This window comes from Manis pentadactyla, chromosome 7 (genome assembly GCF_030020395.1).
Source record: "Manis pentadactyla isolate mManPen7 chromosome 7, mManPen7.hap1, whole genome shotgun sequence".
NCBI lineage: Eukaryota > Metazoa > Chordata > Mammalia > Pholidota > Manidae > Manis > Manis pentadactyla.
In genome coordinates this window covers 106,983,036-107,007,179 of record NC_080025.1, presented here as the reverse complement: position 1 = coordinate 107,007,179, position 24,144 = coordinate 106,983,036, and the positions used below count along the sequence as shown (strand labels likewise).

Genomic DNA, 24,144 nt, shown 5'->3' with positions numbered 1-24,144 from the left:
ATGGCAGGATTTCTTTCTTTTTTATGGCTGAATAATATGAATTATTCAGCCATAAAAAATATATATATATATATATATGTGTGTGTGTGTGTGAAATATGAAATATAAATATAAAATATGGAAAAACAATAGCAACAGAGATAATACTTAGAATTAAATGAATATGCAGGATCTATATGAAGAAGACTACATTCTACTGGAAGAAGAGTTAAAGAAATGGAAACGTATTTTTTTGGATCTAAAGATTCAATATTGTGCAGATATAACTATAGACATATACAGTGTACATTGTTGAATAAGGCAAGTCTAATAAAAGTGTCAGTTTTGAAATAAACTGATTCTGAAGTTCATATAAAATTAATATATATGGATGCAAAATAAAATTTCTAGAAGAAAACAGATTATTTTATTTTTAAAGGCTTTTCTAATAAAGGGGCTAAATCAAGGAAATGAATGATAAATTTGGCTTACCTAAAAATTTGGGAAATAACCATAATGCAGAAATACCACAAATAAAGATAAAAATGAACTGGGAAAAATATTTATAATGTTTACTTGATAAAGAAATGTTCTATAATACATAAAGAAAGTTCCTAAGGAAAATCACCAAAACCTATTAGAAAAATGGGCAGTAGGAATGAATCAGGCATCTCCTACACACTCACACACACACACTCACACACACACACACTCACACACACACAACATAAACAGCAAACAGAAGCCAAGATACTGTGTCTTACCCACTATTTAAAGAATGGAAAAGTGAAATAATGAGGCCACAATTTTCCCATATTAGGTTGGCAATATTTAAAAGTGTTGGCAGTAGTGTCTACCAGCAGGAACTGTCATGTCTCATTGGTGGGAGAATAAATTGGTATAATATTTTATATGACAATTTGACATTTTTCTAATTTTAAAATGTGTGTACCCATGATCCATCAGTTCCACTTCCAGTAATTTATATCATAAATTTGACATATATATATATATAAGACAGACATGTAAGGATGTCTATCATAGCAGTGTTTATAATAGGAAAAACAAAACAAAGCTGGAAAGTATTCAAGTGTTCAGCAGTAGTCAGAGGACTCGTTAAGTAAATTACAGTACAACTCTAGAGAATCTTTTTTAAGTTATTCAATAGAATGAATTGGATTGGTTTAGGTTGATATGGAAGGTTCTCTGAGAAAAATTGAGAGTAAAAGCCAGCAATAGCATAGCTTATGGGGTAAGTTCCATTTGTGATTTTTAAAAAATGTAGACTAGAATTTGTACATCTGAGTATCTGAAGAAATGCACAGGAAATTGTTGGTGGTGATCTTTTTGGGTTTTGAAGTGCAGTATAGAACGTGGGCTGTTTTTATTGTTCCTTTTTGAACTGCTTGAATTAAGGCTTGTGCAATTTTCAGAATAAAAATCAATGTTTTTTGCATGTGTATTTATTGTATTTTTCTTGGATTTTTCCAGATTTCTCTGGCACTTTGTTTTGTTTTGATGTTTGGAAACTCAATGTTATTAACTTCTTATTATGCTTCCTCCTTGGTAATTATTTGGGTAAGTGTTCCTTAAGTACATGGCTATTTTTAAAAACTAATGGTTCATCAGTTTCTTTGTCACTGGTTTGGGATTCATGAGGGATTTTCTAAGAACCATCTCATGTGTCTTACTGAATGGAACTATGTGTAATAGAGTATCCAAGTACTCACCTCCAGAACAGGAAAAACACAGAACAAAAGTTAATATTGGAAAACGTAGAACCTTGCTCATAGTCTGTGCCCCGTCTTTCTGTCATTTAAATTTTGGTCTCAGGATTTATTCTAGGAAGGTATCTGTGCTTCTTTCTGGTTGTTTCCTCTCCTCTTTTCAGTTTTGTTCCTTTCCTGCTCCAGTCTCTGACCCCTTCTCTCCTGCATCTCCCAGCAGTCTCTCCTCCTTATTCTGCTGTGCTCAGAGGCTAAAGGGCCTTGGTTTTAAGTTTTTTCCCCTTATGTCTGTTTGTATGAAACATTCAGATTGTTAGAATCAGGTGATGATTGAGTCATATTTTTCACAATCACTATAAAGAACAGGTTTAGATTATCAGGAGACTGGCTTAGAATCAAAGTACACGGTGAAAGGTCATCTGACTCCTTTTGCCACTTTTGGCAGGATGACTTTATAAATATAAATCTTCCTAAATTTAAGGACTCCTGGAGGTGATTATACTTTTTTTTTATCAGTGGGCTTCACCATTACAGTGATTTGCAAATCTAAGAAGAAAGAAATTATTCCTTATATTTACAATGCATGTGCTTCAGTATTAGGCAGGTTTCCTGGAGACAAAAGCATATTGTACTGTCTTAACTGAAATGTATTTTATTTCTTGAATAATCTAAGTTACTCACCTCATTTTGGCCTTCCTGATTTCTAGAACCTGTTAACAAATTTGGCACCTCCTATTTCTTTGTCCCATACAAGTAATATTTATTTAAGATCCGATTTCCCAAGAATCATGCCTTTTCTCAGTCAGTACTGTCACCCTTTTCAGGTTGTGTGACTGGAGTATACTTAGTCCTAGAAATGAGCAATTAGTATGTGGTGATGCTATTTTCAATGGTGACAAAAAATCACTAAGTTGCCAGCTTTTGAGATTAATGATAGTTCTTACAGTCAGTGGATTCTGTTTGTAATTAGGAAACGTGTCAATGTACTTAATTCTATATTTTAGATGTGTACCTGGGCAAGTCCTGCTATTACTCAGGTTAAAGTACTCTTGGTACTTGTGTACAGGGAAGCCATTGAATGGATGAATGAATATCAGTGAAATCTAATCTAAGAATATTTTGCAGAAAATATCTCTTCATTTCATTTGAGCACCTACAGTATGTCATTTCCTTCCAGGTCCTTAACACTGAAATGTGTCAAATTAAGCATATTTACGTATATTTCATATATTTTGTTGTATAAAAATAAATTATGCCAACAGTTACAGAATATAACATGCTGATACATACTTAACTCTAAACACATTTGTTTACTTTTATTTACAGTAAGCACTTTGAAACCTGAATCTTACCACATTTTTTGTTCTCAGATATTCAGAAACTTCTAAGATATAATTTGGACTTATGTATTTATGTTTTGATCTCCAACCATACTTTCTGCTAAATTTGAAGTAGATTTAGATCGCTATGGATACTATACTTTGGGAATCTATTATGTACCTGGAAAGATACAAGATTTGATAGATGAGAAGTATTTAGTTGATGCATAAAAAGTTCATTTGTAGTTTATTCTAAGAATTAATAATATTTAAAGAAAATCTTATGACTGAGACATCTGTCTAAAATTCTGAAATCATTATATGTTCTGAAGTTCTTATGTGCCTCTTGATTCTTAGGTAAATCAGAGATATAAAATCAGTCATAGAAATTTATGTTTGGTGATTCTGGTTTCAACTTTACAAAGTCACTAACTGACCTACTTTGGATAAAATAAGGTTTTCTTGAAGTTAATGAGCTTATGGTGATGATATGTGAAACATTGATACTGTGCTAAATTTTAGATTCTTAAGAGTCTTATTATTTAGAAGTATTTTTTGTTACTTAAATTTATGTCTGTAAGTATTAACTGTATGCTATGTTATTTTCTCCATGCAGGGTATACTGGAAATGAAACCATATTTCCTGAAAATAAATGTACCTGAACTTAGTTTATGGGTAAGAATCAATCTGTTTGAATTCATACATTTTTCCTTCTCTAAAATATATCATTGGTTTTATATTTCACTTTTAAGGAAATTATCTTTGTAATGCAGGGGATCTAACAGTTTTATTACATAGTAGGGCTCATTTTTAATGTGATAAATTGTCCTTTTCATGAAGGAAGTTAAGATTAATAATGGATAGGGGGAGAATTCCAGTTTTATTTATTTTATTACCCATGTTTTTTCCTGAGGAGCAGTGCACATGTAAGAAACTGTAGTAGAACGGGAATATAATTGGCAGTTGTATAAATCTCTCATAAAATATATTAATTTTGATACTGTGATTGTATGTATATATTTTTACTTTGAGTGCTAGCCCCTTAATTTTGGAGTAACAGTCTTTGTTTTAATTTAAGATGAATTTTTTCACATTTTCATTTGGATATGCAGGTATTTATTTCACCTGTGATTAAGACATGTATTTTTTTCTTCTTAGGCTGTCTATGGAATGACTATGTGAAGCATTAGTTTATTTTTGTTTTGTTGTGTTTTTCTTTTGTAGGTTATCCAAGGATGTTCTTGGTTATTTGGAACTGTCACACTCAAGTATTTGACATCTAAAATCTTTGGCATTGCAGATGATGTAAGTGGATTTTTGCTCAAACTTGAAAGATTGGAAAAGAATCAAACAGGTTAAGAATGAATTACTTGAGTTATTAAAGTACCATTATTTAAGCCAAATTCTAATATGCAGTCTCTTCACCTGTTGTTTTGCCTATTTACTTAAAGAAAGTAAATGTTACTACGTGTGTAGTCTCTATTCTCCAATGTTAATTTTTTATATAGTTCTTTTATTTTATTGATCTTCCTATATTACAAAGATTGTCGAATTTTAAAATAAGAAAGCTCTAGAGACTGAAGATCCATTGTTAAGGTCTATGTAGTCATTTTTATCTGGCTTCTTTGTCATCTGCTTTGCAACACATAAAGAGACCATTTTCAGAGCCTCCTAGACTGCAAACCACATTATAATCTCATTCTTTTTCCCTCCCCAGTTTTCTGGTCAGTGCATATGAAAGGTGTATTAAAGCCTCTATAGGTAATTTAATCCAAGTTAGTTCTAAGAGACATTTTCGTTGCTGTTTGTTTTGTTTAGGATTTGGGTAGGAAAGAACATAAAATGAGAAGAATTCTACTTTATAACTAAGGATTCTTCCTATCCATAATTTTGCTTTGCCTATTTTATTGTAGTGTTTTAGCAAGCATATGAATTAAATTAAAAAAGAAAGCAACACAACAATGAACACAGAAAGAGTGAAGTAAATCACATCTTTTTTTCTGTCATTTATTTTAATTGGCTATCTTTCTTCCTATAATAGATTAAGCTGTGCCTTTGAAACTGGGTTCTGGGAAGTCCTGGGGCTTCCAAGGACTCTTTCATGGGGTCCATCTGCTTCCCAGTCCCCCTGCCAGCCCCTTTGTCACTCAGGCCAGTTTAGCTTTAATCTCCTATGTATTGGACATTTATGTAGGCTTTCATATGAACAAGGGAATTTTTTGCTTAAGAAGTATTGAAAGCAACTAGGCTATTAAATGAGTGGTCTACAACTTGTGGGAAGATTTTTAGAAGTATAAAACTAGTGTAAAATATTTATCAGTCATAGAAATTTATGTTTGGTGATTCTGGTTTCAACTTTACAAAGTCACTAACTGACTACCTGACAGTAGAATGCATCCTAGAGAAAGAAAACTGAGTAAGATATGGTGTAGTGGGAGATAGTAACAATTTCTAGCAACTGTAATACAATATAATGAAGGCTATGATAAAAATAAGTACAGGAGAGTCAAAGAAGGCTCCCCAAAGTCAACTGTGAGGATGAGAGCTATAAGGATGGGAACTAGAAGTCAGCCAGAATGAAGATAATGAGCAGAAAGACAAGTGAAATAGCCCAGGTCCTACACACATGGAATCTGTCTGCTAACTGAGGGAAAACAAACCAGTTGACGTATTGATTGAGGTTAAGGTGAGTATTGTTCGTTTCTGTAATAGTCTGATGCTGTACCAGGGCCAAAAAAAGTGCTGTGAAAGCAGTTATTTCCAAATCAGAAATAACTTAGTTGCAACTTTAATGTCTCTAGAAATCTATAATATTGAGCAAGGACATCAGCTATAAATTCTTAATTTTGACATTGGTCAAAGGAAAAGAATAGCAAGGCCACACAGCACTTGAGAATCCTTTCTACGCACTCTTCTCTATTAAGACAGATATCCTTCTCCATCCTTTAGGAACCAAATGAGCTATTTCTCAGTATATCCCAGATGCCCATCCCTGCGCCTGTCTTCACTCTTCTTGGTAGAAGCCTGATGTTATCAACCAGGCAAGCTTAATACTCAGTGCCCCAAGGTTTTTAAGAGGGGTTGGTAAAATAGACAGTGTCTGCCTAGCACATACTCAAATCCCAAACTCCCAGGAGTGTAGGTATAGCATAAACACATTGTACAGTTTAGGGACAGTGAGCCTTTAAGATCACTTAAGGTGGCAGATCCATCTAAAATACAAGTTCCTTGAGCAAGCAGGTATTTCAAAGGATAGCATTGAGTCCTACTGTGTTGACTTATCTGAACATCAAGTCTGTTCCATCTTTTCCTACCTGCCTCACCTTGGATCTTCCATGAACGTGCACACCACCTCTCAGCCAATCATAGATTCGTGGAGAGTGTGGGCTCTCTTGGACCCCCTGTGCATGTGTACGGCTTTCCAGTCTAGTTGGATGGGAGAGCTTTACCCCTTGTTGGTTGTCTCATTCCCAGAATCTCTAACATTTCTAGCTAGGCTGCCAGTCTGCTGTTCACTGCGCTGTTACTGCATCCTTAGGCTGGCAGAGCTGTGAGTTTTTGCCTTTCATTTCATACTGAGTTTGCTACTTTTATCGCCAGTTTTATTTTCTTGTAATGTTTTTGTGTGTTTTTTGTTTCAGGGTAATGCTAGCTTCTAAAAATATTGGGTAGTAATAAATCTCCTATTTGCAAAGATAATTTATGTAAAATTGGTATTATTTCTTCTTTAAATGGTTGTTAGACTTCAACAGTGGTGCCTTCAGAGCCTGGAGTTTTTTAGGATTTTCTGCTAGGAACCCACTGTCTTTAGGAAATGATTGGTAGTTTATGTCTTTAGTGAAAACTTAACCCATTTCAGCTATGTTGTCAAATGATCATGGTTTTTTAAGAAATTCTTGTAAGGTTCAATTAGCAAAAATTCTTATTGAAATGTTTGCATAGATGCAAAATGGTCTTTTATATTCTTTAACTTTCTTTATTTGAACTTGGAATCAATATTACATAAATATAAATCTCCTACAAAGAGCTGTTTTTTATGGGGGTTTTTTTTGCAATTTTTCCTGTTTTCTATTTATTTTATTAATATTTTCAAAGTACTACCTTTTTCAAAGCCCTTTTTGGTTTTGTTGAATTTCTCTTGGTCACTGAATTCTGTCATCCTCATTTCTTCTTATTGTTTTGGGCTTGTGCTGTAGCTTTTTCTGATGCTTGAGGGAGTGCTTGGCTCTTGTTTTCAGCCTCTCTCATTTTCTGATAAATGTGTTTAAAGCTGTAAGTTGTCCTGTAAGTAGTACTTTTTGTGTGTCTTACAAATTAACTATTTTGTGATTGTCTCTTTAACCTGAAGGTTAAGTTTTATATTATTTAGTTTCTAGCCAAAAGGATTAGTTAGCATTTTCCAATTTTACTGCATTTATGACTTGAAAAAAGTTTGTATTATATTAATTATTTGAAATGTATTGTAGCATGGTATGTGAACTTTTAAAAAAATACTTTACTTGTGTTTGAGGATAATGTGTTCTCTTTATGAAGCTGGTATTCTCTGCATGCTTATTAATAAAATTATTCAGATTTTATGTTAGCATTTGTCTCCTTTTTCTATTTTAGAGAGAAAATATTTAACATTTCAAATGAACCCTGTCAACTTATTTTTCCCTACAGTTTTTTTCAGTTGGTCTTTCATACAATTCAAATCTATACTTTCAACTACATATATGTTCATGATACATATCATCTTGCTTTGCTGTTTGTTTTTTCAGCATTTAATATCATTCATTGTCTGTTCAAATATTTGTTGCTTCAGTTCAGTTTTGAGAGATGATGTAATTGCTAACCCAGAGTTTTTGGGTTTATTTTATCTGGTTTTTCTTGTTCTCCTCTTTCAACCTTCTTGCTTATCTTGGTTTTAAGTATGTCTTTTTAGACAATATAATTTTGGTTTTTTTTTCCCTTATATCCAATTTGAACATCTTTCCTTTAGTGAATTCAAGCTTTATATATATATATATATATATGTACATATATATATATATACACACACACATATGTGTGTGTGTGTGTGTATACACACACATATATGGCAGTTATCATCATATTGCATTATATTGGAAGTTATTTCTTCCATTTTATTGGAGATTTTCCAACCATTTTACTTGCTTTTTAGTGTTTCTCCTTTTCACTGGACAGTTTTCTTATGCTATTTTAGGCACTACTTCTTAAATTTGTCAGCACACCTTTCTTCCCCAACAAGACAATATTTTAAAAATTTTCACCTCATTCCCACCACCCTGACCCCTTGCTTCATGTAGATACCCTTTAGGATTTAGTTATGGTTTATTTTTAAATATAGCTTCCTCCCTTTTCTTTGGTTCATGCTTTTTTAGACAATAATGAATTGAAAGTTTAGCAAGTGTTTTCTCATTTATTAAATGAAATAATTCCACCTTCCTCACATAGCTTTTTGTGGGAAACAAATGGAATGATAGAAGTGAGAGCACTTGGTATCATGTAAAGAATTACACAGATGTTGATTGCCAACCAAGAAGTGCATTTTATTCCAAGGCCTGCCCATTTCCTGCTAATTTCAGAACGTCTTTTTAGTCCCCTTTTAAACTGTCTGAATTAATACTTCTTTTTCTTTACTCCATCATACTTCGTCCCTTTATGACAGACAGGTGTCTGTGTGCGTTACCAAGCCCACTCCTCCCAGTAGGCTCCAGCAAAGGAGACAGGGTGTTATTTCACCAGGGTTAGCACCCTGAGCAGGGAAAACCCAAGGATAAAAGCCATTAGTATATTGGTGATCAGTTGTGGCAGCCGGCGTATTGGTGGCAGCATCATTTGTCAGCGAAGGAAGGGGAAACTGTGAAGCGGGAAAGTACAGCACTTCCTTCCTTAGCAGAAGCAAGCCTGTAATAGGAACAGCGAGCCCTGTAATGTAGTGAAAACTATTTTTAGATACTATTAAGATTAAAAGGCATTTTTATAATATATGGTGTAATCTAATGGTACCTCACTTTATTTCCTAGGCTCACATTGGCAACTTATTAACATCAAAATTCTTCAGTTACAAGGATTTTGATACTTTATTGTATACCTGTGCAGCCGAGTTTGACTTTATGGAAAAGGAGGTAAGATGTGATTTCTAGTTTCCTTTCCTTAGGTTTTGGTCCATTTCATTTTTCATAAAGGGTGCTCCTGTTACTTCAGACTCTTTCCTCTGTGCTATTACCTTAATTTGAAAGAAAAGGAAAATCTGGCAGCTTAGAGGAAAGTGTACCTATTTACATTAGTAAAGCTCCCTGAAATATTTGGTCTTTTCTCGTTTGACAATTTAGAAAAACATGCATTCAGACTAGAAATAGTTTTTTGGATGAGCAAACACAGAGGCATTTCAAGTTGCCTCTTTTCAGGATGGCATTAATTCAGTGATGCTCTCAAGTTCTTACACTTCCAGCACTCGGTGGTGGTTTGTTTGAATGATCTCACTGCTTTGCAATATCAAGTACAACTTTTTCATTCCAACATTTTTCTTTCTAAAACTATATTCAGATATTTAGATTGAAACCAGAGAGTAATTTGGTGGACTGTGAAACAGAAGTCTGCAATATTACTTGATGTTTTTAAACAAATGACTCTCATAGTTCACTAATTTCTAGTCGTGTGCTACAAACAGATATTGTGAGGATATAATAAGATATGTGGGAAAGTATTCTATATAAAATACTGTTTTGCAGTACTTTATGAGCTGATTTGGTTCAACAAACATGAATATATGTGTATGTGTTTGTGTGTGTCTTTTAACACTACCCATGTGGCCCTGACTTGTTATGATATTTTATTATCTGTGAAACATTTTCCCTCAAAGCTATGTGTATATGTATTAAACTGACCAACAGTACTATGTTGGCACTTTCATTTTCCTCCTACTTTCCCACTTTGTTAGCTCCATGTCCTGAGTTACAGACCAATGGACAATAGTGAATCACACTTCAGACTCTTTATCAACCAGACATTGTGGGTTAAGCATGTCCTGCAAATGTACTGTTTACCTGTCAGCCTTCATTTTCTGTGTTTGGGCTAATGGTTTTGGCAGTAAAGGCTGATAAAAAGTGTATGAATGACAGCACTGAGCCTGCTTGAAAGGGCCTTAGGAAGAATATCTTGCAAGACATTAAAATGCATGTTCATAGCAGATCAAGACTCCTTCAAGGAAGTGGTAAGGGAAGTAGAGGGTAATCAGCAGAAAATTAAGATGTAGTGGAAGTCCTTTACCATTAATGAGGATATATGTACCACTACCCACTGAGAGTATGAACCATCAATTATGTGATAGAAGAAATTGTTTATTGAGTCCTAAAATTACTTCTGTCAGTTTGAAGAAAATGGCAAGCTGTTTCCAGCCTGCCACTGCCCATTTCCATAAGTATCTTCACAGGGACTGTGCTGTAGACACAGAAAATGGTACCAGTTTAGAGAGTGTGTCCATTGTATCGTATGTCTATCTGGTGGGGAAAAGAGAACAATTTAACATGAGGTTGCAGTGATATGGAAAGACACCTAAGATGGATATTAGAGTGAGCAAAAGAGTACTATTTTATGTACCTATAATTAACACACATAAAATTTTCCTCTTATAGTTTATTCTAAAAGTGGTTTTGGGTGGAAAAATAACTAGCGATTAACTTCTTTTGTAATTTGCATCTTCTAAACTTTGCATCATATTTTAATTTTATTATGCTATTAAAAGACAGTAAAAACAATGAGGGTGATCTTTCCCTTTTAGGTATGAATATGGATAACAACGGTATTTAAAATAGAGGGCTACTAAGATAGGATCATTTTTATGGATAAAAATAGGCAATGCTGGATAGACCCATATGTATTTATTTAACTATGTGTATGTTTATGTACTTAATATGAAATGAAGAGAGCACAGATAAATGCATGAATGTTATCTGAAAAATCAGATGCACAGATAAATGCATGAATATTACTTGAAAAATTAAATTTGGCATGGGAGTCAGGTTAAGCCTTGTATCGCCATTATAACACCAAACTTCATTTCAGTTAAGGTGTTTAAAATAAATGAAGCCTAAAAAATAAATTTGAGAGTCATTTCAAAGAATATTAACTTCATTTTTAATGAGTATAATACCAGTGCAAAATGCATATGATAATGATTAATAGACTTGTCTTCATGTAACTTAAAATGTCTGTACATTAAATACTGTAAAAATTTAAAGGCAAATGACTAACTGGAATGATTATTGCCATAAATATAACAAATAAAACTAGGGATTAATATAATTACTATAGGAACTTGTCAGAATCGATTAAAAATTGCTAAGGACTCTCACCCTTCCCCTCCACCAAAAATACATCCCCACCCTCACACATACATGCAGAAATAGGTGAAGGATGTGGACAATCTACTGAAGAGGAAATGCTGATAACTGATTAAAATGTGAAATTAATTTCCTCCTTTATTTTTCCTGCATTTCCTAGTTTTTATAATGAGCATAAATAACTTTTATACTTAGAATAAAATCAGCGATTACAAAGATATTAAAAGAATCTGTAATTCTAATAGGACACACATGTACATGTCTCTCACTGGGTGGCTGTTTCCCTTTGCATTTGTATGCATTTGCATACACCTTCGCTGGTATGTCTTTTGGGATTGAGGAAGTTGTATAATTTTGTTTTCTTCATATTCATACTTTTATACATTAACCTCAGGTCCTTCTATTGGTTTCCTATTGGGCCTTATACTGGATTTAGCTTGTCACTTCTGACCTAACCCCTGCTTCCCGCCCATTTGTAATTTATTGTAATACTATAATCATGCTCTTATTGTACTTCCTATATACTCTCCCCCCTTACTCCATTTTTAAGAGTCCTACTGTATCTTCATTGTCAACACATACAGCCACACGTATGTTCTGTCACCTTTATATCCCATCACTGGAGTTTTGTTGGTCAGTGTTTATAGTGCTCACTGTGAATTCTGGGATGGAATCCCTTTGTACCATTTGTTTGTTGTGTGAAGCTTGCTCTCCGGTGGATTTCTCAGGAAGGGCTCATGGCAACAATAATCCCTGTGTTCTTACATGTTCAGACTACCTTATCAGTAGCTTTTAACATGAAGGTCAATTTGGTTAGATACAAGATCTCTGGCTCATATGTCTTTTCCTTGAGTATCTTAAGTTACTCCACTGTCTTCTGGCTGGAAGTATTGTTGTGAAAGTCTGATACTTAATCTGATTTTCCTTTTAAGAGAAATATTTTAAATAATCTTTTAAATGAACTTTTGGGATATAGTGTAAAAATTGTTTGAACTCTTCATTAAATACTCTTAACACAATTTTGACACACTGCCTTTTTAGGTAAACACCTATGTCATACAACTTTTCTTATATTTATTGTTACTTGTTTTTAGCAAGTCTCTACTTTGTAAAGTAATAGTTTTGGTTGTATGATTTTGGCTTAGGTTAAGACATAACTTAAAATTTACAAAATAGAAATACATATTTTAAAATGCTAAGTACTATTGAAATGCCTATAAAAGTAAATAGTAAAATAAAAACATAAAAATTCTTTTAATAGGACTTCTAATTCTTGAGGTATGCATTTTTGTAATAAGTAATCAAAGTTACTTGTCTAATACAGAATGATAAATGAGAAAATTGGACTCATGAGAGAAAATGAAAAAATGCTACTTACTGTGTACTTTGTAGAATTAAAATGTAGAATTAATGATTTTAATATAATTGAAGCTTGATTTCTCTATATAAACATATATAAACTTGGGAAAGCATATATTTTTGACTCAGTCATACAGGATTATTATTATTTATTTATTTTTTTTTTAGATAATTATTTTTTATTGAAGGGTAGTTGACACACAGTATTACATTACATTAGTTTCAGGTGTACAACACAGTGATTCAACATTTATATACATGATAATTCTAAGTACCAGCTATCACCATACCAAGTTGTTACAATATTTTGACTATATTCCTTATGCTATACATTACATCCCGGTTGCTTATTTATTTTACAATTGGAAGTGTGTACTTTTTCTTGGTTGTTGTTGTTAGGGCATCTCTCATATTTATTGATCAAATGGTTGTTAACAACAATAAAATTCTGTATAGGGGAGTCAATGCTCAATGCACAATCATTAATCCACCCCAAGCCTAATTTTCGTCAGTCTCCAATCTTCTGAAGCATAACGAACAAGTTCTTACATGGAGAACAAATTCTTACATAGTGAATAAGTTACATGGTGAACAGTACAAGGGCAGTCATCACAGAAACTTTTGGTTTTGCTCATGCATTATGAACTATAAACAGTCAGTTCAAATATGAATACACATTTGATTTTTATACTTGATTTATATGTGGATACCACATTTCTCTCTTTATTATTTTTAATAAGATGCTGAAGTGGTAGGTAGATACAACATAAAGGTAGAAAACATAGTTTAGTGTTGTAAGAGAGCAAATGTAGATGATCAGGTGTGTGCCTGTAGACTATGTGTTAATCCAAGCTAGACAAGGGCAATAAAACATCCACATATGCAGAAGATTTCTCTCAGAACAGGGGGGGTGAGGTTCTAAGCCTCACCTCTGTTGATCCCCAATTTCTCACCTGATGACCCCCCTGCGACTGTGCCTGTCTTAGGTTGTTCCTCCCTTGAGGAATCTTACCCGTCTCTGGCTAACCAGTCATCTTCCGGGGCCATACAGGGAAATGTTAAGTTGGTAAGTGAGAGAGAAGCCTTATTGTTTGAAATGGTTAGCTTTTTATTTCTTTGCATATTTATGCCCTGTGGCTTCTATGCCCAGCATTTGTCTTGAGGTATCTTTACCACTTGGAGGAGTTATGATACTCGGTAAATTTGATATGAGGCACGAATTCTATTTAAGAATTCGTTGTAATTAGGAAGAAAGAAGAAAAGCTATAGAAGTAGCAGGCGGGAGAAAACATGGGAAGATTGATTATTTCTTTGACATATCTTCTTGTAGAGTAACTTCAGCATGTATAGATTTTAAGCTACTACTTAAATTGCGCACACACATTAACATAATAGGAGTATAGTTACATAACCAAAGCATACCTGTAATTACCAGCCATCTCCAGTGAAACCAAGAAAACCAGTTAGGCACCCTAGGCATTTGTGAAAACTTATCAATGATATGATGGTTATTATCTAACTGAATTTGAGTAGTTTGAGAAAAATCAGACAAATTAAAACAACCCATTCCTGGGCACTGTTCACATCCCATATGTTCTTTTAACAGTAAATAGTCTGTAGTTGTAAGATTTTGGAGCGCTACAATTTGCACTTCTCCTAATTCTTGGTTGAGTTCCAACAGTATAGATCCAGTCAAATTTGTTGTTTTACTGTATGCACAGGCCAGCTTAGATATCTCCTTCATTCCCATGGCAAGTCCAGGAGCTGGTGGGATGAGTGCATCTACAGCTGTAGCAGTGCGTGGATCTTTGTTGGGGTTTTTTGATGATCATCTTCTGGCATGAGTCTTCCCGAGAGTGCTGATGTTGGAAGTTCTCTTTCATATCGTTTCTTAGTTCATTTTCGGGGTAGCCAAATTAGGCTTTGATCCTCTGTATAAACACAAACAGACCCTTTGCCTACACTTTTATATGTCCTTTATATCATTGTGTAGAACTCATTAGAGGTCACCACATAGGAACTGCATTTTTTTTTTTTAATCATTAATCTACACTTACATGACGAATACTTTGTTTACTAGGCTCTCCCCTATACCAGGTCCCCCCTATATACTCCTTTACAGTCACTGTCCATCAGCGTAGCAACCTGTTGTAGAATCACTACTTGTCTTCTCTGTGTTGTACAGCCCTCCCCTTTCTCCCACCCCGCTATGGATGCTAATCTTAATACCCCCCTACTTCTCCCCCCCTTATCCCTCCCTACCCACCCATCCTCCCCAGTCCCTTTCCCTTTGGTACCTGTTAGTCCATTCTTGAGTTCTGTGATTCTGCTGCTGTTTTGTTCCTTCAGTTTTTCCTTTGTTCTTATATTCCACAGATGAGTGAAATCATTTGGTATTTCTCTTTCTCTGCTTGGCTTGTTTCACTGAGCAAAATACCCTCCAGCTCCATCCATGTTGCTGCAAATGGTTGGATTTGCCCTTTTCTTATGGCTGAGTAGTATTCCATTGTGTATATGTACCACATCTTCTTTATCCATTCATCTATCGATGGACATTTAGGTTGCTTCCAATTCTTGGCTATTGTAAATAGTGCTGCGATAAACATAGGGGTGCACTGATCTTTCTCATACTTGATTGCTGCATTCTTAGGGTAAATTCCTAGGAGTGCAATTCCTGGGTCAAATGGTAAGTCTGTTTTGAGCATTTTGAGGAACCTCCATACTGCTTTCCACAATGGTTGAACTAACTTACATTCCCACCAGCAGTGCAGGAGGGTTCCCCTTTCTCCACAGCCTCGCCAACATTTGTTGTTGTTTGTCTTTTGGATGGCAGCCATCCTTACTGGTGTGAGGTGATACCTCATTGTAGTTTTAATTTGCATTTCTCTGATAATTAGCGATGTGGAGCATCTTTTCATGTGTCTGTTGGCCATCTGTATTTCTTTTTTGGAGAACCGTCTGTTCAGTTCCTTTGCCCATTTTTTAATTGGGTTATTTGTTTTTTGTTTGTTGAGGCGTGTGAGCTCTTTATATATTCTGGATGTCAAGCCTTTATCGGATGTGTCATTTTCAAAGATATTCTCCCATACTGTAGGGTTTCTTTTTGTTCTATTGATGGTGTCTTTTGCTGTACAGAAGCTTTTCAGCTTAATATAGTCCCACTTGTTCATTTTTGCTGTTGTTTTCCTTGCCCGGGGAGATATGTTCAAGAAGAGGTCACTCATGTTTATGTCTAAGAGGTTTGTGCCTATGTTTTCTTCCAAGAGTTTAATGGTTTCATGACTTACATTCAGGTCTTTGATCCATTTTGAGTTTACTTTTGTATATGGGGTTAGACGATGGTCCAGTTTCATTCTCCTACATGTAGCTGTCCAGTTTTGCCAGCACCATCTGTTGAAGAGACTGTCATTTCGCTATTGTATGTCCATGGCTCCTTTATCAAATATTAATTGACCATATATGTCTGAGTTAATGTCTGGATTCTCTAGTCTGTTCCATTGGTCTGTGGCTCTGTTCTTGTGCCAGTACCAAATTGTCTTGATTACTATGGCTTTATAATAGAGCTTGAAGTTGGGGAGTGAGATGCCCCCTACTTTATTCTTCTTTCTCAGGATTGCTTTGGCTATTCGGGGTCTTTGGTGGTTCCATATGAATTTTTGAATTATTTGATCCAGTTCATTGAAGAATGTTGCTGGTAGTTTCATAGGGATTGCATCAAATCTGTATATTGCTTTGGGCAGGATGGCCATTTTGACGATATTAATTCTTCCTAGCCATGAGCATGGGATGCGTTTCCATCTGTTAGTGTCCCCTTTAATTTCTTTTAAGAGTGACTTGTAGTTTTCAGAATATAAGTCTTTCACTTCTTTGGTTAGGTTTATTCCTAGGTATTTTATTTTTTTTGATGCAATTGTGAATGGAGTTGTTTTCCTGATTTCTCTTTCTGTTGGTTCATTGTTGGTATATAGGAAAGCCACAGATTTCTGTGTGTTGATTTTGTATCCTGCAACTTTGCTGTATTCCGATATCAGTTCTAGTAGTTCTGGGGTGGAGTCTTTAGGGTTTTTTATGTACAGTATCATGTCATCTGCAAATAGTGACAGTTTGACTTCTTCTTTGCCAATCTGGATTCCTTGTATTTTTTTGTTTTGTCTGATTGCCGTGGCTAGGACCTCTAGTACAATGTTAAATAACAGTGGGGAGAGTGGGCATCCCTGTCTAGTTCCCGATCTCAGCGGAAATGCTTTCAGCTTCTCGCTATTCAATATAATGTTGGCTGTGGGTTTTTCATAGATGACCTTTATTATGTTGAGGTACTTGCCCTCTATTCCCATTTTGCTGAGAGTTTTTATCATGAATGGATGTTGAACTTTGTCAAATGCTTTTTCAGCATCTATGGAAATGATCATGTCGTTTTTGTCTTTCTTTTTGTTGATGTGGTGGATGATATTGATGGACTTTCGAATGTTGTGCCATCCTTGCATCCCTGGGATGAATCCCACTTGGTCATGGTGTACGATGGTTTTGATGTATTTTTGAATTCGGTTTGCTAAAATTTTGTTGAGTATTTTTGCGTCTACGTTCATCAGGGATATTGGTCTATAGTTTTCTTTTTTGGTGGTGTCTTTGCCTGGTTTTGGTATTAGGGTGATGTTAGCTTCATAGAATGAGTTTGGGAGTATCCCCTCCTCTTCTATTTCTTGGAAAACTTTAAGGAGAATGGGTATTATGTCTTCCCTGTATGTCTGATAAAATTCCGAGGTAAATCCATCTGGCCCGGGGGTTTTGTTCTTTGGTAGTTTTTGGATTACCGCTTCAATTTCGTTGCTGGTAATTGGTCTGTTTAGATTTTCTGTTTCTTTTTGGGTCAGTCTTGGAAGGTTGTATTTTTCTAGGAAGTTGTCCATTTCTCCTAGGTTTCCCAGCTTGTTAGCATATAGGTTTTCATAGTAGTCTCTAATAATTCTTTGTATTTCTGCGGGATCTGTTGTGATTTTTCCTTTCTCATTTCTGATACTGTTGATTTGTGTTGACTCTCTTTTCCTCTTAATAAGTCTGGCTAGAGGCTTATCTATTTTGTTTATTTTCTCGAAGAACCAGCTCTTGGTTTCATTGATTTTTGCTATTGTTTTATTCTTCTCAATTTTATTTATTTCTTCTCTGATCTTTATTATGTCCCTCCTTCTGCTGACCTTAGGCCTCATTTGTTCTTCTTTTTCCAATTTTGATAGTTGTGACATTAGACCGTTCATTTGGGATTGCTCTTCCTTTTTTAAATATGCTTGGAGTGCTATATACTTTCCTCTTAAGACTGCTTTTGCTGCGTCCCACAGAAGTTGTGGCTTAGTGTTGTTGTTGTCATTTGTTTCCATATATTGCTGGATCTCCATTTTGATTTGGTCATTGATCCATTGATTATTTAGGAGCGTGTTGTTTAGCCTCCATGTGTTTGTGAGCCTTTTTGCTTTCTTTGAACAGTTTATTTCTAGTTTAATGCCTTTGTGGTCTGAAAAGTTGGTTGGTAGGATTTCAATCTTTTGGAATTTACTGAGGCTCTTTTTGTGTCCTAGTATGTGGTCTATTCTGGAGAATGTTCCATGAGCACTTGAGAAGAATGTGTATCCTGTTGCTTTTGGATGTAGAGTTCTGTAGATGTCTATTAGGTCCATCTGTTCTAGTGTGTTGTTCAGTGCCTCTGTGTCCTTACTTATTTTCTGTCTGGTGGATCTGTCCTTTGGAGTGAGTGGTGTGTTGAAGTCTCCTAGAATGAATGCATTGCATTCTATTTCCTCCTTTAGTTCTGTTAATATTTGTTTCAGGTATGTTGGTGCTCCTGTATTGGGTGCATATATATTTATAATGGTTATATCCTCTTGATGGACTGAGCCCTTTATCATTATGTAATGTCCTTCTTTGTCTTTTGTTACTTTCTTTATTTTGAAGTCTGTTTTGTCTGATACCAGAATTGCAACACCTGCTTTGTTCTCTCTGTTGTTTGCTTGAAATATCTTTTTCCATCCCTTGACTTTAAGTCTGTGCGCGTCTTTGGGTTTGAGGTGAGTCTCTTGTAAGCAGCATATGGATGGATCTTGCTTTTTTATCCATTCTATTACTCTGTGTCTTTTGATTGGTGCATTCAGTCCATTTACATTTAGGGTGATTATTGAAAGGTATGAATTTATTGCCATTGCAGGTTTTAAGTTTGTGGTTACCAAAGGTTTAGGGTTAGCTTCTTTACAGGATTATTTTTTTTTAAAGGAAAATAAATAAGTAAGCAAATCGGTTGCAATTTAGAAATTTCAAGCCAAGGATTATTTAAGACTATGACCTCAGATTACTGAAAGGTATATAGAATTACAATGTGTAGAACTTTATCAATTTTTTCTATAGTGTTTTATCTGTTACTAAGAAAATGTAAAAATGTTTTTATTCCTCTTGTAAACAATTGGTGATTATTGTGTGTGTTTGTATCATGTGATCATGATTAAGATTTTTATCGCCACGAAAACGTGCAGGGAAGGCTCATGCCATTTAAAGGAGTTCCCTGACCTTACATGAATATCAAGTTGGGCCTTCTAGTTAGAAAAGTAGTGTGCAAAAAGTGAACAGTAATCTCTCCTCACATTTTACCTTTGTAAAGTAATTGGGGACTGTATTTATCAGACTTTTCAACTCAGCATTTTGGGGAAGTTGTTTCTAGCATCTTCATTTTTACAGTGGGAGTCCCTGAGTAAGTAGAGTAGACCCTAGATGGGTGGATGTTCATATTTCCTTATTTACACTTTAAGAAAATTCACTTGATTCATTATTTGAAATAAAATTTTGTATGTTTAAAAGAGTCTTTTTCTCTAATAAAATGTGTTGATTTCAGACTCCGCTGAGGTACACAAAGACGCTGTTGCTCCCAGTCGTTCTCACCGTGCTCATTGCGGTTGTCGGAAGGGTATGTCTCTCACTCCAGAGCTCATACAGTAAAACATCTCCCTGTTTCTACAAAGGAGTACATATATGAGGCTACATGTTAATCTGACACAGTATTTTGTATGGGTTTATTGAAACATATTCTATATTTTCTTACTAATAGCCTCTGATGAACATTTATAAGCCTTAAAAATATTCTGCTATTTGCCAGCATAAAATAGACGTAGGAAAAGCATGGCTCAAAGTTTTGATAATCATGTATTTCGAAAGATGTGATCAGAGAGACCATATTGACTCAGATACAATTGTTTTTGCCTATGGAAATTATTACTGACTCACGTTTAGCTTTTATATAATATTTCTCTAAATTAGTTATTATATGCCTTCCTAAGTCATTGTGCAGTGTTCACTAACTCCTGGATTGAGTTTATTATTAATCAGAAGGAAAAAAATAGAATATTAACAGTGTATCACTAAACATGATAAAATGTGAGTCTAACAAAATTAGACTCTCCATTTGGCTTTGATAATGAAATTCTAAGCAGAGACAAAAACCAGGCCAGGGGAGTTCCAATCTTTAGCTAAGATCAGGTGTGACAGTCTTTCTTTTCTTTTAAGTTGGTGAACTCTGTAACTATAAGTGCTTTGAGAGAGTAAGTTGGGATTAATCTGGAATCAAAAAACAGATGATAGTCCTTGGAAATTTTCTGTTTGGCGTTAGTTGTTTCTCTGTTAACAGAAATGTCATTTATTTGTAGAATGTTTGATACTGTAATTATCATTCAGATTATATATTTGTACTCTCCCAAAACATTTCACATGCCTTGTTTCAATTGGTTATTTGACAGCCCTATGGGGTACTTAGATATCATTATCCACATTTGATAGGTACAAAATTGGAAGACCAGAGAGATTGTTCCCAGCCTCATGTCATGCCCATTAAAGAGAAGGGAGGAGTGAGAATCAGACTGTGCACGTTCCCGCCTCATTGGTCTTATACAGTACTCAGTGCTGTAGTCTCATAAGTTTTTCAGATCTAATCAGTTTATGGTTAGTGAGTTTCTGCTGAATGTGAGGCTCTATGTGTCCTTTGCACTTTTGCACACTTTATGTGTGTTTGTGTGCACCTACTAGATAATCAAAAAATATTAGGTGATGGCAATCCAGAATGCATTAAAAAAACAGCAACCTGGATGGTTAGAAATGATGAAATTATTAGATTGGGTTAAGAAGCTGGGATGTTTGATTTAAAGAAGTTTCATATGGAAAAAGGATAATTTTTTTTTTATATTAAAGGCTGGCCACTTGTATATAAGGTTACACTCATTTTGGCTCCTTAAATTATGGCCAATTTAGGAGGTAGCACTTTGACCAGAACCCATCTGGACTGATTAGCAAAGTGGTACAGATTCAAGCCGTAGCTGGGTGGTTCTTCCCAGAGCTGGCTTAAGCCTGTCAGCAGTGTCATTGAGGACATTGATACCAGGGATAGGATTCAAGTCAGATGACCTCCCAGTTACTGCTAAATATGAAAACACAGTGTTTAGTTAGTTGTCCTTATCAGTCTCTGAGCCAGTTCTCCAATTACATGTGTATATAATTAAGGAGAGGCATGGCCAACAACCTCGGCAGGGCAGGAGTCACGGAATGTGAAATGAAATCCAGAGGGTCAGGTATCAAGACCCACAATGCTTCTTAGTTGTTGGCCACCTTCAGGGAGATCATTTAATCCATCTGCGCCTGTTGCTCATTTACAAAATGAGGATAATAAAATATACCTGAATAAATTTGTTGGGCATTAGATATGATCAAATACTATGCAAATAGAAGATGAGTTATAATTACTATTTTCTGAGTTACCTCTTTATCTTCATTCTTCTTATATTTTTAAGTGAAAGTTTGAAATCAGAAGATACTTTAGTTAAAATTTTGTTTTTCTCGAAATGGTTTTAACATCTAAAAAATCTATTTGCAGATTATTAGTGACATGTGGAATGTCTTAACTAAACGACAAACACATGTAAGGTAAATATGATGTTAATAATTTTGTTCCTTCCTCCATTTATTAAGTAGATATTTACAAATTATTCATTTTATAGTTATGCGATGTATGCTCAACATTTGGTAATTGATGTTTTTGATTGTTATCATCCTCCTTCTTTGCTTTTCTCATTATTCCCTGTCTGTGCAGAGCACAGCACATTACGTATTCATGCCTACCCAGTACAATCTGACAATAGCCCTATACATGTTCTATACTTGAAGGACAGATTTGTGCTTCAGTTTAGCAGGGAAAAGAAATAATTGTGTTCATCATTTTAGTACCGATGGGCTGCCTTTTGAGAGAAGAGCAGGGAAATATAAAGCTGGATCTATATCTCATTTTTTACACAAAATTCCAGATGGAGCAAAGACTTAAATATAGGAAAAAAAAGAAATTCTCAAATTAACCAAGAGATTCTTTTTTATAAATGTAGGGTTAGGGTTTATGTTAAGTATGACATAAAACCTGTAATAAGCTAGAAGGAAAGACTGACAAGGTTGATCAGTTAAATACTTTGGTTTGGTAAGATACTATAAACATTGTTCAAAGAAAAATACAAATTGGGGAAAATATTTACAATATATGACAAAGGACCAATGACAGTCATATATAGAGAACTTCAGTAAATAAATAAATAAGAAAGATGCTAAAAAAACACCGTTAGACTCAAGAACACAAACAGGCCATTAAAAGAAAAAGAAATTCTCATTTTCCCTTTCCGACTATATTCAGGTTCCATGGACCTCCTTTCTGCTCTGTAACCCTGGGAAGGTATTTCTTGCCTCTGCAATTTTGCAGTGGTTGTACCCTAAGCCAATTATTGTATCCTCTGCTCCCGACAGATGGGCTATTTGCATGACTGACTTCTTTAATCTTTGCTTAAATGTCACCTCCCTCAAGAAGCCTTTCCTGACCATCATTTCTGAGTAGATACCTTGTCTCCTTGGTTGTTATTCTCCACCATCACACCCTTAATCTTTCTCTCTCAGCATTAATCACCATTTATAGTTAAATACTGGTGTGTTGCCTGCATCTCCTGAAGGGAGGGATCATTTTTATTGGATTCAATAGTTTATATGCAGTGCTGGCCACATAGTAAAGAATAGTAGTTGAGTGAGTGAAAACTTACATATGACTAGCAGAAACTCGAAAAAGTGCTCAATCCCATGATAAAGATAAAGGGAAACCTTTTTACTTAGCAGGTTTGTAAAGCATGATACCCAGTGCTTGCAAGGGTGGGAGGGAGTACCTGAGAGAGGGCAGTTTGCAAGGAAACATACAGGCCTGTCCCATAACCCAGCATTTCCACCAGGGAAACTGTGTCCTGTAGAAGTACTCACAGGAAGGCAGAGATAACAGTATGGAGCTAACCCTTTGTGGTGGGGTGTGTAATGTGGAAAATGGAAACAATTGAAATATCTACTATTTATGGTTTTGTTCAATTATGACTGATGATAGAGTGGAATGCTGGGCCATCTTTCTGGAAATATTGCCGTCATGAATCATTTAATTAAAAAAATGACAACAAAAATATATATGTAGGGTGATTACATTTTTGTTAAAAATATGAAGATTTTGTCTATTGTGCTTTGGAAAGATCTGGAAAGATAAAAACTGTAACTGTTAGGAATATGGGATTGGAAGGTGGAGTAAAGGAAGTTTTAATTCTACTTTCGTTCTTCTGTGGCATTTTTTTTTAAGGGGTAGAGATTATTGAATGTGTGTCTGTATTTTCTTTTATAACTTGAGTACACACAGCCTATATATTATTCTCTCATTTCCAAATTTCTACCAACCAGTGATAAATTATTGCACATAGTCCTGAGACAATTCTTGTTCTCATTTAGAAATAATTTGCTGTAACTGTGCCCTTGCTTATACTTGGAGCCCTTGAGGGCCAGGGGAGAAGGAGAAGCTTCTCATGTATAATGCCAGAATTTCTCTTCATTTGAGATGAAATTGTTTCTGAACAGCTCAGGAGGAGCTATGAAGTTAGAGCTCTAGTATGCAGTGCTGGAAGAGACAGGTGGAACTTCTCACAGAAACAACGCAGTCCTCTTAAGAATAATTCAACTATGGAAACAATTATAGAAAACCACAGAACTTCATGGGGTTTTCAATTCAAGTAGGATCAGAGCTTTTTTGAAAAGAGGATGGCACATTGACATTTCATATCACAGAGGTACCAAAGTCATATGCCAGTATAAAAAGGGGAGGGATAAGAGATATTTTCATTATGAAGATGTGAGTACCAGTATCCCCTTTATTCAGGGACCTATGGGCAAAATAGGATACAAGGCAGCATGATGCAGCAGAAGCTGTGTTGGTTCTAAACTCAGTCCCGGCTGAATATAGACCTGGCTTTGCCACTGAATAGCTGTGTGACTTGCTTTCCTCAGCTCTAAGTTGATATAATAAATAGTTGTAAGGTCTGAGTTATTGGGAT

At 35.1% G+C, this 24,144-nt stretch overlaps 1 protein-coding gene across 4 annotated transcripts in view; it reads left to right on the top strand.

The window, feature by feature from the left end:
- Positions 1 to 24,144, top strand: part of DPY19L1 (dpy-19 like C-mannosyltransferase 1) — a 108,597-nt gene that overhangs the window by 64,780 nt on the left and 19,673 nt on the right. For all 4 annotated transcript variants that reach the window (XM_036897358.2, XM_057504652.1, XM_057504651.1 and 1 more), the window contains 6 exons: positions 1,471 to 1,557; positions 3,642 to 3,701; positions 4,251 to 4,331; positions 9,056 to 9,157; positions 19,605 to 19,676; positions 21,630 to 21,679. In XM_036897358.2, coding sequence (XP_036753253.2) covers positions 1,471 to 1,557; positions 3,642 to 3,701; positions 4,251 to 4,331; positions 9,056 to 9,157; positions 19,605 to 19,676; positions 21,630 to 21,679 — 452 coding nt within the window. The remainder of the gene's footprint in view (positions 1 to 1,470; positions 1,558 to 3,641; positions 3,702 to 4,250; positions 4,332 to 9,055; positions 9,158 to 19,604; positions 19,677 to 21,629; positions 21,680 to 24,144) is intronic.